This window comes from Citrus sinensis, chromosome 7 (genome assembly GCF_022201045.2).
Source record: "Citrus sinensis cultivar Valencia sweet orange chromosome 7, DVS_A1.0, whole genome shotgun sequence".
NCBI lineage: Eukaryota > Viridiplantae > Streptophyta > Magnoliopsida > Sapindales > Rutaceae > Citrus > Citrus sinensis.
Genome location: NC_068562.1, coordinates 7,942,445 through 7,955,273, shown reverse-complemented (window position 1 = coordinate 7,955,273; position 12,829 = coordinate 7,942,445). Strand labels below are relative to the sequence as shown.

The window sequence follows — 12,829 nt, the reverse complement described above, 5'->3', positions numbered from 1 at the left end:
AAGATAAAAATATGATGGGTGCTGACCCGAGAAGGGTCTACAGGTGGCAAACAATGAGTGGAGAGGAGCACGGTATAATGTGGTGGACTTTTGAAGCAGGAGAGCGTAGTGGGCCTGGGTCACAACTTGAATTTGAAGATATCGCAATCTCTTCTCGCTCTCACTTTCAAAACTTTATTTATGGGACCGTTAAATTTTTTAGAATCTCTTGTTAACAACTTAAATTATGATCGAAACGTGGACATTTGACCAATACCCCTTATTTCTTCTTTCCAAAATACCAAAACACCCTTGATTGAAAAGTGATCCTTGATCACTTTATGTGCCCTAAAGTTGATTGGACAATATTACCCTCTATAGGAGAATTTTTTTTATTTCATTGCAATTGGGTATTGCAAATTTATACTACTTTTGGACGGCATAATTAAATTAGATTAACTTTTTAAGATTAAGTTAAATTGGATTACATTGGATTATATATGATACTATCTTTTTTTTTTTTTGGTATAGTATCAAATCAAACTATGTTAATTGAATTTAATAAAGCTAAATATCTATTTAAATAATATAATAATTCTAAATTATATTGATAATTGTTGACTTTAATATTTAATATTCAACATTGTTGTAAAGAAAGGATTGATTATTTTATGTTTAATATTCAATACTAGTTTAAATAAATTAATAAAAAAAATTGATCTTAAATTAAATATAATTTAAAATAAATTAATGAATAAATTTTTGATATTTTATATAATATAAATTATTGGTCAAAATATTAGGTTAAATGAAAAAGAAAAGAGTGATAAAGATTAAAGAGAATACAAACTTTTCATTTTATTTTATCCCACCTAAACCCATATAAAAATAAGGACTAATAATCCTATTAGTTTTGGACTAAATTTTAGTCAACTCTATTAGTCCACGACGACTAAGCATACCTTATATTAGATTATTTTATTAGTCCAAAAATCTAATCCAATCCCAAAACTTATCCAAGCTGCCAAACATAGCCATAGTTTTATATTAGGATTTCAAAGATTAATGTTTGGGTTTCTTTAAGTTGGTGATTAATGGAAAATAATAAGGTGTTACTTCTAAGTTCTAAATTCACTCACAATCACTTCTTTAAATGATATCAATGTTTGAAGTTTGGAATATCTCATTAAATATTCAGTATATCGAAAGTTTAAGACTATCCACATTTCATAAGAAAAACCGCCATAAGTAATATTATCATATGATAATCTCTAAGATTATAATAGCCCGTTCATGACATTTTGAATTTAATTAAATTATCAGTGATTGTGATAACCAAGCACCCTTATTTTACTATTAAGGACAATATATTATGAGTAAATAAAGCGTAGTTACTTTAGTCACTGACTATTTTACTCATAATAGATTGTTTTTAATAGTAAATCAAATCATGTGTATTTTAGTAATATATTATTTTTATTAAAATAAAAGTGCTTAAAGTTATTTTTAAAATGTAAATAATCTCACCCGTAAATGAATCCAATAGTATTTGTATGATAAGTTGATAATAATTTAATAACACCCTCCGAGACATTACAATCAATCCAAAATTGTAAATTGCATGGACATTTGAAATAAGAGTTTCCTAATTTGGAAGCCCATAATGGTAAATTTCTTTTTTAATATTAAAAAACAGTCACCTAATTTTAAAAAAAAAATCAGAAAACAAAAACAAAAACTGTCTGAAACAAAACAAAACTCACAAACACACACTTTCTCTCTGTCTCTCTCCACTGTATCTTTAATAGATAGAGAGAGAGAGCAAAAACAAAACCAAAACCAAAACCAAAAGAAAAGGGTAAAAGAAAAAGAAACATACATTTGAGAAATGAGTAAAGCAAAAACAATCTTGTCATTGTTATAGGGTTATTTTTTCTTCTTTTTTCATTTCTTAGAAATCAAAAATCAAAACCCACAAAACCCAATAGAAGAGGATAGTCTTTCTAGTAGCATATCAATACACACACGTAAAAAAAAAAAATAAATACTGGCTAAATGTTGAGATAGATCTCACTGATTTTCCACTCAGGTACGCTTTATCTGCAACGATCCGTCCCACATTTGTTTAATTTTTTTGATAAAATTTGGATTATTTTTAACATGCAATATCTGCGTGCATGTGTTCATTCATTGCAAGTGGAAATGGATTTTGGTTTTTTTGTCAGTTGAGTGTAGTTTTTTTGTAATGTGAAAATGCAAGTGGGTTTTGGTTAATTTGGTATTCCGTTTTGGTTTTGAAGGAATCAGATCTGATTTATGTAGGAATAGTGTTGGTTTCTTTTTTTGGTGCATTTTTTTATTTTGAGTTGGGTTTTTGGATGAAGATCCAATTTTTATTTTTGGTAAGTTTTTGGGTCTAATACTAGTAGTTCTATAGCTATTGCCTATTGGTTATTTAGTTGTTTTTTTATTTTTAATACTTTTTGGACTCTTTTTAGTGTAATTTATTTTCTTTTCCCTGGAAATGTAGGCTAATGTAAAAACTTGTTTCCTTATTTGACTTGGGTATATTGAAAACTTGATTCATTCTTTAGCAAATTTTAGTATATTCTGTTTTTCAGGTGCTTAGATGATTAACTGTAATTTCTTTTTCTGGAGAAAATGGAAATCTAGAATTTATTTGGTTTTTATTTACTTGAATTACCTGAGTTTGCTTTGGGGCTTTGCTATTATTTGATTGAGACTTTGAGGATCTGGGCTCAATTTTATAGAGAAGTACACATGGGTATATGAGGAAGTTAGAGAAGAGCTAGAGTAAATATAGTAGAAGGAAAATGAAAGCAGACACGCGGCTTGATTATGCAGTGTTCCAACTAACACCAAAGCGCTCAAGGTTTGGGAATTCTTTAATGGATATTTATTGAATTCACTGGCATATTACTCGTTATGGTTTTTAATACTTATTAGGTTTCTGTTTGGGCAGATGTGAGTTGTTTGTATCGAGTGAGGGGCACACTGAGAAGCTTGCCTCAGGGTTAGTAAAGCCATTTGTAACCCATTTGAAGGTTGCAGAAGAACAGGTTGCAAGAGCGGTTCAGTCAATTAAGCTTGAAGTTGGTAAACGTGACAATGCTGAGACTTGGTTCACAAAAGGAACAATTGAAAGGTTATATTTTATGCCAGCTGAGACATTTTCTGCCCTGTATCGATGTATGGCTTGGATTCATCTATTGATTTGATTGGCACTTGTTGTTTCTAGGTTTGTGCGGTTTGTTAGTACTCCTGAGGTTTTGGAATTGGTCAATACATTTGATGCAGAGATGTCTCAGTTGGAAGCAGCTTGTAAAATATATTCACAGGTAGTGATTGCCATTTCTTTTGTTTCAGATTACTTTTGAGATTCATGTGAGCTTAAATTACTCTATTTTCACTGAATCTGGGAATTCTTCAAATTTCAGGGAAGCAGGGATCAGCTTTCCGGTGCAATAGGTGTGTGTCTTTTAATTTGGTTCCATCTAGCTTCTTTTATCTTCCATGTTGGATTAGTCTTATTTCAGGAAGCTTAAACCTGTTGCCTTTGTCTAGCATGAAGTTTTGTAAAATTGATGAATGTACTATGATACCTCAAAGTATTGCGAGCTGTAATGGTCAAATGCCATGGTAACTAGCATTTAGTGTAGCTGAAGTGTCATGATGCAAGCAATTGAAAGATACTAAAATGTTTTTAGTAAAACATTCTGCTTTGTGATTTGATATGATCATGTCACATCTGAATTAAAACATCTTCTCGTCAAGGAAAGAGGAATACGTCATTACTAATTAGGTTATTTTAGTTATTGCCAGGAATTTGGGATGATATAGCATTTAGTGTAGCTGAGGTGTCACTGCTTGGGGTGATATAAGCAATCAAAAGATATTAAAACGTTTCTAGTATTACATTCTGTTATGTGATTTTATGTAATCATGCCACTTTTGAATTGGAAATCTTCGTGTCAATGAGACGAGTAATATATCATTATTTTTATTTTTAATTTTAGTCATGAAACTGAATAGGTATTATTATATTAGGTGATTTTAGTTACTGCCAGGAATTTGGATGAACATGTTCATCAGAAACAAAATGCAAACAAAGATAATTTTCAAACATGAATTTTATTATACATCACATGTTTTAAATGGCTTTCTAAAGTTTTTGTTGCGCTCTTATGGTTGTGCAATAAAAAGAATTATCCTATGTGGTATAATTGTAGTCACTTAGCTTATGATTTACTGATGTTAGCATATGTCGAATTCATAATAATTAGGCATGAGTCTAGCAAGATATGGATGAAAAATGGACTTTTTCAGCATTGAAAAACACTATGCTTTTTTCTCTTGGCGGTGCAATGCTCTCCAATGTGAGAGCGGTCTTTTTTTTTTTTCCCTCTCTTCGTTTTCTCTCTGGGGGAGTGGAATTAGGATATGCTGGACAAGAAGGGTTAAGATGCACCCATCTTGTCGGCGAGTAGTCTGGGATGGTGTGGTTCTAGGATATGGTTGCTAGTGGCTTTGCTCTTATAGTAACCTTGAGATATGCTGGCCAATGCACTGGAGCAATGAGGAGATATTGATCTGAAAACAGTGTAGTTCTTGATCTTTGCAGGGATTAAGGCATGTGTATCAGGTGGTATAATGCTCAGACTTAAGCTAGAGCATGCTTTGTGAGATGGCTTTAGAAGGTTCTGCTGACAGTTTGACCTTGAGTATTGTTGCATACATGGTTGGAGCTATCCTGTTGTCTTTAAGATGGATTACTAAAAATGATGACAGTATCTGGAGCATTGAGAAATATTTAAGTCATTCGATGTGATCTGATGTTTGATTCTTTGCAAAATCTGTTTATCCTTTCCTACATCAAGTTAGAATGAGGTGGTTTCTGGTTGTGTGAATTTCCCTAAAAGTGTATTTAGGTTGGTGTCTTTCTTGCCCTTTTCCAGGAATTATGAAGCATGGACTCTTGATTTGATGCTATCTGTGTTTTGGATGTATAGTGCTTTAGGAGCCTCTTGATGGATAGAGAAATAACATAGGGATGTTAATGTGATTTTTAATTTGGATGTTGTAGGGTATCTCTGATGTTAGTTGAGCAACTGGGTATGGGTTAAATTGCCTTGATTACTAGAAAATTATCACTCTTTTAGTTGATTCCTTCCTAGGGCAAAAAGTTCAAACATTACCTCATTAAATGATTTTTGGCAGACTAAAAAAAAATCTGTAAAGGAAAAGAACGGAAAAAGATAGGTTTACTAATAGCCAAATCAGTAAATTTTACTTTTTAAGATTGGAACTATAAATGAAAGATTATTAGGGTCCTAAAAAGTTCAAATACTATCTCAATATGTCGAAAGTTAGCAGTTTGCTTGGTTGATCTTTTGCTGCTTTTCTCATTATATTGTTGCATCGCTCTCATCTAAAGCTATTTGCCCCATTTTCTCAGAACCTCTTACTAGTTCTGTTCTCCTTCTGACATGGAAATATTAAATTGCATAAAATACTCTGAATTGAAACTATCCTTAAGTCTATATTCTGAATGAAATATGAGTTTCGAAAATGCTTATACAATATTTTGGCAATTTGCTGTAGGTGGGGATGGTGCGGGAACCATGGCAGCAGCTGATGCGACAAAGTAAAAAGTTTTTTCCTTTATCTTTCGCCTAGCTATGCTCTTTTTTGCTTCTCTTCTAACCTTATTTTATTCTCAGTGAAATAACCTTTCCACCTATGTATATTGGATATTTTAAGAAGATAAAATTTTTACTTTTCATTGCCTTTTCCATTCTTGTTAGGAAGGAGCTTTTGAGGGCTATCGATGTGCGTCTTGTTGCGGTTAGACAGGACTTAACCACTGCTTATGCTCGTGCAGCATCCGCTGGTTTTAACCCTGAAACTGTCTCTGAACTCCAAAACTTTGCAGATTGGTTTGGCGCACATCGCTTGAAGTAAGCATCCTGGGAAATCCTTCAATAAATCTTAGTAGCTTCAATCTAACTTATGTGTGTGTGTGCCCCCACAAAATAAAATCACACCAGTATATAGATTTACCAAGATGGTAGTGGTTGACGGTTATTATTAGAATTAATTTTAAGAATTACGTTCTTAATAATCTTGTTGGGCTTAGGGCCCCAAAATTATACATGACACCAAAATTTAATTTAGATTTAAATTTTAATCTCTTAAATTATTGATACTGACCCAACAATTTAACTTGTCTATGAGAACTCAAACTATTAAGTTCAGATTGAGGTTTTGTTATGAGTCAACTCTATTTCTTAACAAGTCAAATTAACTCAGTTAAGTTGCAAGTTAGTTGTGCGTTATTGAAATTTGAGTGAAACTTTCATCTATGGCATTTAGCTTGGGTGCTCCACTCAGTCCTTTTTCCTGCTTTTTGAGCCCATACTTTGATTCAATGACAATTTTGATTGTTTTATTAATAGCTGCATTTGCTAGTAAGTAATCTGTTAGTTGGTGCTATGAGTAGTCAGCATTGGAACTGTTCATTTTTGTGTGATTTTCAGGTGTCCCTGGTGAGTTTAGTTTAAGCAACTAGTTAGACTTATTAGGCATTTAGCTGTTTGAGATATTGATATATTGCATCCAGGGGCTCAACGGTGCCTTAACGATTACCATGTTATCCACCAACTACTGAGGTATTAAGAAAATGAGATTTTACCTTTTATTTTGGATAGGTTGGCTTGACAATGACTCATGAGCTGTCATAAGTTATTAAAACTTTTTTGGCAAATATGGAATCATTATGCAAATTCATTTGGTGTCCAGATATAATTGGCTGATGCTATGTTACGGTCCTTCTATGGATTGATGATTGAGGATTGATCATTCTCCAATATGTTGAAAGGAGCCATAAATTTGCTGCTTGTGAATTTTGGTATTTATATAGTCCATTTTCTATGTTGTGTCTTTGGATTTGATTTATGTTTCAGTGGGTTCTATTGATATTTATCTACCACTGGCCTGCTGGTTGTCCCATGTAGGGTCTGGTCCATTTGTTGGGTACTCAAATGTATCGAAATAGTTGTATGACTCTCTTGCTTATGCTCCAACTGCTACCAAGCTAGATCAATATCTTAGAATATCTATCTCTTCTATTTTTATTTTTTCCATTCCTTTTCAGGTTTTTGGTTAATTATCAGTGGTTTTTTTTTTATTTAATTTATGTTATTCTAGTTTATTTGCCGGTTTTGGATGGGAAAATCCTCTCAATGACAGTTCTATGCAGTCCAGTGCTGCCTAATTTTGGCTACTGAGGTGCATGCTGATTGGCCTCGCTATTTACGACAAATGAGCCTTATTTTTAGGATACAAAATGTTCTCCAACTGATATCTATCCCTGTTGGCATCTTGTGTTAAAAATTGAATAAGGATATCTAATATTTTATATCTTTTTGGTCAAGAATATAAAGAGCTGCTTGTATTCCCAACCTGTCCCTATATGGCAGGTGTAGCAGTTATCGGGGCATTTTCCATCTTTAAAGATCCCAACTCTCTTGTTCTTGTCATCTTTTGTTAATTTATTTAGATCATTAATTATTTGTCAAGTTAAAGAAAGCAAAGTTATATGTATTTACTCTGTTGTGCAGTGAAGCTTGTACCAAATTCACCTCGGTGTGTGACAGAAGACCTGATCTGATCAGCCCGTGGAAGCCAGTTGTCAATGAGCAAGTGATTCGGTCCTCATGGGGATCTGACATGTCAATTGATGACTCCACAGAAGACCAAAATAGGCCCCACCAGATATCTCAGAATAAAGCCCACAACCCATCTAGCCAAGAAACCCCTCAACAACAAATTACAGCACAAACTCAACAGCTTAACCTATCAAAACCTTCCACGTGTCAACAACCCAAATCTGTCTTCCCTGCACAGCAACGTAATCAAAATGAAAACAGCAATGACGAGAAGAAGAAAGAGGAGGCTGTGACTGAGTCATCAACGAGTCAACCTGCAAGGAGACTCAGTGTACAGGACAGAATCAAGCTTTTTGAAAGTACTCAGAAGGAGAACTCATCAGGCTCTGGAGGCAAACCCATCGTTGTGGGAAAATCTGCAGAGCTAAGACGACTCTCCTCTGATGTATCGTCTTCATCTGCCACCACACCCACAGGCCCCGTTGAGAAGGCTGTGTTGAGAAGATGGAGTGGTGTGAGTGATATGAGCATTGATTTGGGCAATGGCAGAAAGGAAAATGATAACACAGAGAGTCCCTTGTGTACACCCTCTTCGTCCTTTGTTTCTCAGTCCAAAAGTAATGTATTCTCTGGTTTTTCAGAGGATAACAAGGACCAAAAAGATAATAAGGGGTTGAATGACTCAGTGAGTTCATTTAAAGTTAAGAGTGGTGGAAACAGAGACGATGATTCTGGGGTGAAAGATCATGAAGAGGTAGGATTGAACAGGTGTAAGAATTGGAAGGATCAAGTGGGTTTGCAGGTGAACCAACTGAGGTCTTTTACTGATGGGACAGAGCAAGTGGCTGCAAGTGATCAAGGGGTTCCTCAGGATAAACTGAAGGTTTCATTGGGTGTTGGAGAAAAGAGTGATTGGTCTAAAGTTCAAGCAGGTTCTGAGGAGACCATTGGGGTCAAAAACCATGTTGCTTTACAGATCCAGAATGCAAAATCTGTGGGTAGGGCTGGGGATACTTCTGATGGTGAAATTGGGAGTAGAGTAGAACATGTTGAACCAATAGATCAGGATCAAATAGTGGCTCAACCACGATTTAGGGGTTATCATAGTCATTCGCAGTCTTTCTCGGGACAGTTTGAAGGCGGTATTGTCACAAAAGTGTTGGACCCTCGAGATAAAGGATCTGAGGGCTATCAGTCCACTTCTCAGCCACGGTGGAGGTCTTCTATAGGAGAAGAAGAAAGAGGGAAGGAGTTGGTGCCATCTGGAAAGGATTCAATCAAAGTGGAAGATTCTGGAAACCAGAGAATGAAGTTTCAGAAACCATTCACTGCAGATACTGAGCAGATTAAGAAGATGCAGGGTAGGAGAGATGAAAGCAGGTCTGTTTATGGAAATAACAAGCCAGTTAATCCAGGTAAAAAGGTTGTGGATAGTGAAGAGAGTTTTGGTACAATCCCAGCGCCACAGGTTGAGCAAGTTCAGAGGTCGAGGCAGTCGAAGGGAAATCAGGAGCTCAATGATGAACTGAAAATGAAGGCAAATGAGCTGGAAAAGCTTTTTGCTGAGCACAAGCTTCGGGTTCCTGGGGATCAGTCCAATTTGACGCGAAGAAGCAAGCCTGCTGAACCACACATCGAGCAGGCAGTAAGCTCACAGTACAAAAAACCAATGGGGTCAGATATATCTCCTGTGCAATTCCCTGACAAAAGCACTGTGATTGAGCCTGCCGGGAGTTCAAGTAACATGGCAGTATTCAGTACTCCACCTATGAAGATGGTGGATAACCAGGGCTATGGTGATTCCCTGAGGCAAAATTTCTCTGAGCTTGGTCTTTCTGATGATTCTAGAGGAAAGTTTTATGAGAGATACATGCAGAAAAGAGATGCTAAACTGAGAGAAGATTGGAGTTCCAAAGGGACAGAAAAGGAAGCAAAGCTGAAAGCCTTGCAGGATAGGCTTGAGCGAAGTAGAGCTGAGATGAAGGCCAAATTTTCAGGGTTTTCAGACAGTAATGATTCAGTCTCTAGTGCTCGTCGGCGTGCAGAGAAACTCAGATCCTTCAATTTCCGATCAAGTATGAAAATGGAGCAGGTATTTCTAGAACACACACACACACACAATTTTTAACAATTGTTACAACTTATAATCTTGATGTTATATGTAGCTAATTTTGGCAAAATGAATCTTTTTACAGCACCGAATAAGTTCCATTCACAGTGAAGAAGATGAAGATCTTTCTGAAGTTTTTGAGCAGAAATATTACGGACAAGAAAGATCCTTCGTTGAGATGTCCTCAGGAGATAATTTTTCTAGGAGCTCCCAAGGTAAGAAACTTTTGCCTAATAGAAATTTATCTTCATCTACTCCTCGCACTGCAGCAGCACCAATTCCACGATCATCAGCCAAAATTCCCAATGCTGGTTCTGGAAAGCGAAGACTTCAATCAGAAAACCCTCTTGCACAGTCAGTTCCCAATTTTTCTGACTTAAGAAAAGAGAACACAAAGCCCTCTTCTGGAATTGGCAAAGTGGCAACCCGTTCACAGGTGAGAAACTATGCCCGCAGCAAAAGTACTAGTGAAGAAACGCCGCTTGTTAAGGAGGAAAAACCCAGGCGATCAAATTCCTTGAAAAAGGGCTCCACTGGTCCTTTGGAGTTTTCTAATATGCCCCCTGTGAATTGTGATGGTGTTGTTTTGGCACCATTGAAATTTGATAAAGAGCAGAGTGAGCAGAGCCTCCATGACAAGTACTTAAAAGGCGTGGAGTCAAAACCTTTTCTAAGAAGGGGTAATGGCATAGGTCCTGGTTCTGGAGCAAGCATTGCCAAGCTAAAAGCTTCATCTTTGAGAAATGAAGACGATTATGATGATTTAGCATTTCAGGCTGAAGTTTCAGGAGATATGGCCAAAGAGGATGAAGAAGACGATCTTGAAACCATGGAAATTGAAGAATGTAATGACATGGATAATGGAAAACCAAGATTGAGCCAAGAATCGGAGAAAGTCGTTAATTCTGGATCTGAGAATGGTGATTCCTTGAGATCACTTTCTCAACCAGACCCTGATTCAGTTGCTGAATTACCTGCTGCTGTGCCTTCAACATTCCATGCAACGGGTTCTCTGCAAGACTCACCGGGGGAGAGTCCCATGTCATGGAACTCACGCATGCATCATCCATTTTCTTACCCACATGAGACCTCTGATATTGATGCTTCAGTGGACTCTCCAATTGGAAGTCCTGCATATTGGAATTCCCACTCTCTTAACCAAACAGAGGCTGATGCCGCTCGGATGAGGAAAAAATGGGGCAGTGCGCAGAAGCCTTTTCTTGCTTCTAATTCTTCCTCTACGCAGTCTCGGAAGGATATGACAAAAGGCTTCAAAAGGTTACTGAAGTTTGGAAGGAAAAATCGTGGTACAGAGAGTTTGGTTGACTGGATTTCTGCTACAACTTCTGAAGGAGATGATGACACAGAAGATGGCAGAGATCCCACCAGCCGGTCATCAGAAGACTTTAGGAAGTCGAGAATGGGGTTCTTGCAGAGTCATCCTTCGGATGATGGCTACAATGAAAGCGAATTGTTCAATGAACAGGGTAACTTGTTTTTTAATAAATTGTTTGCGCTTACATGCCATGCATGTTTATTGGCTGCATTTTTGCTTATATTATATCAAGTCTGAATAATAATAATAATTATTATTTTGAAAATTACTCCATCCAACTGCTTATGGGGTGTGTGCGCGTGCGCGCAACGTATCTTCAATTTAGATAATAGTTATACAATAGAGATGAAAATTCCCGAGTTTTCTTCTCATCTGTGAAAATATTATTTTCTTGCTGAGGGTTTCTTAGGTTTTTGCTTACAGAGCGCATGGTTTCAGGGATGATGAGTTAGCTTTTATATGGTTTTTGCTCTTTAGATGCCTGTGTGGATCATGCTGTGTACTTTTGTAACTTCTCATTTGTTTCCATTGATATAAATCTTTTTAGTTTCCTCATGAACAGAATGTCATGGACAGGCTCATTTGGACTTGTGAACTTTTGCACACACAATGAGTTTTTTTGGCGCTAGATGCTCTAAAAAATGAAAATTGCATCAACTGAAAGTAGCTTTGGTTTTTATTTCAGGTCTGCAGCACTAGGATTTGAAGTATTTGCTCTTTCTTGAATATAGTCTATCCAGAAGTGTTAAAAATCCCTATTGTGCAAACTTTATTTGATTTGAGAGTGAAAGCATCTTGATGGTGGTTCTTTTATTTTGCAGTTCATGGCTTGCACAGTTCTATCCCAGCACCTCCAGCAAACTTCAAGCTGAGGGAGGATCACATGTCAGGAAGCTCCATAAAAGGTCATTAACTTACAAGTAACTTGTTTAACTTGGCTGTAATCTACTAATGCGTCAAATTCCACTTGATCATGAAGCACTTCCCTTGCATCAGTATCATGGGTTGTGCTGACTCAATCAGTGTGATCCAAGAGACCGCTAATTGCAGATACTGTAATCTTGAACCGGGATATACTTGAAAACTTTAAACATCAAATTCCCCTGAGTTTATTGGGGAGTCATCATATGAAGATACGAAAGAAATTATTTTCCCTTTTATTGGTAAATTGTTTTTATCTTTTTCATGGTGATATACTCATATCTGCTTTTCAAATTTTGCAGCACCACGATCATTTTTTTCTCTCTCAACATTTAGAAGCAAGGGAAGTGACTCGAAGCCCCGATAAATTGCCATCATAGTGTAGCCAAAGGGAAGTGCTTGGGATCATCTTAAAAAATAGGGTGTAAAGATGATAAAATATAAATACAAATGCTTGAGATAGGCATGATAAAGCCATCTATATGTTGTATATTGCACTGAACAAAAAGAGCGCCTATTGGCGTATCGTCATTGTGATTTTGGTAGTCCAGGGTATTCTTTTTCTTTTTTTTCAAGTCTTCATTTCTTATAGCCTCATGTGATGTATATGAAACTCTCGCTAGAATCAAATTGTTGGCGGTTTAAGAAGAGTGATGTGATTATGCGGAGTAGCCTATTAAAATTTTACGATTCTTTAGTTTCATCTTTGTTCCTTTTCTTAATTTTAGATGTTGCTGTGTTCAAGAAGGAAACATCATTCAAATAGTAAGCAGATCATGGGTGTAGCAACTATTT

The 12,829-nt window shown here is 36.1% G+C and overlaps 1 protein-coding gene across 2 annotated transcripts; it reads left to right on the top strand.

Moving 5' to 3' along the window:
• Window positions 1-1,733: 1,733 nt before the first annotated feature.
• Window positions 1,734-12,737, top strand: LOC102629330 (uncharacterized). 2 transcript variants are annotated; one of them, XR_003064120.2, is made up of 12 exons: window positions 1,734-2,068; window positions 2,751-2,872; window positions 2,963-3,145; window positions 3,239-3,338; window positions 3,438-3,468; window positions 5,602-5,644; window positions 5,805-5,957; window positions 7,620-9,759; window positions 9,863-11,264; window positions 11,799-11,820; window positions 11,935-12,018; window positions 12,337-12,373. XR_003064120.2 is itself a non-coding variant. In XM_006465775.4 (11 exons), the coding sequence occupies exons 2-11, from the start codon at window positions 2,814-2,816 to the stop codon at window positions 12,399-12,401; spliced, it is 4,260 nt and encodes a 1,419-aa protein (XP_006465838.2). In that variant the 5' UTR covers window positions 1,734-2,068; window positions 2,751-2,813; the 3' UTR covers window positions 12,402-12,737. The 2 variants fall into 2 exon arrangements, 1 of the variants encoding a protein (XP_006465838.2); XM_006465775.4 differs by lacking the exon at window positions 11,799-11,820 and having other exon boundaries at window positions 12,337-12,737.
• The last annotated feature ends 92 nt before the right edge of the window (window positions 12,738-12,829 follow it).

Bases quoted from the DNA above. Each gene is read 5' to 3' on its own strand.
- LOC102629330 (XM_006465775.4), top strand. From the start codon at position 2,814: ATGAAAGCAGACACGCGGCTTGATTATGCAGTGTTCCAACTAACACCA. The intron at 2,873-2,962 runs GTTTGGGAATTC...CTGTTTGGGCAG, and splicing joins CTAACACCAAAGCGCTCAAG to ATGTGAGTTGTTTGTATCGA. The intron at 5,645-5,804 runs GTAAAAAGTTTT...CATTCTTGTTAG, and splicing joins GCAGCAGCTGATGCGACAAA to GAAGGAGCTTTTGAGGGCTA.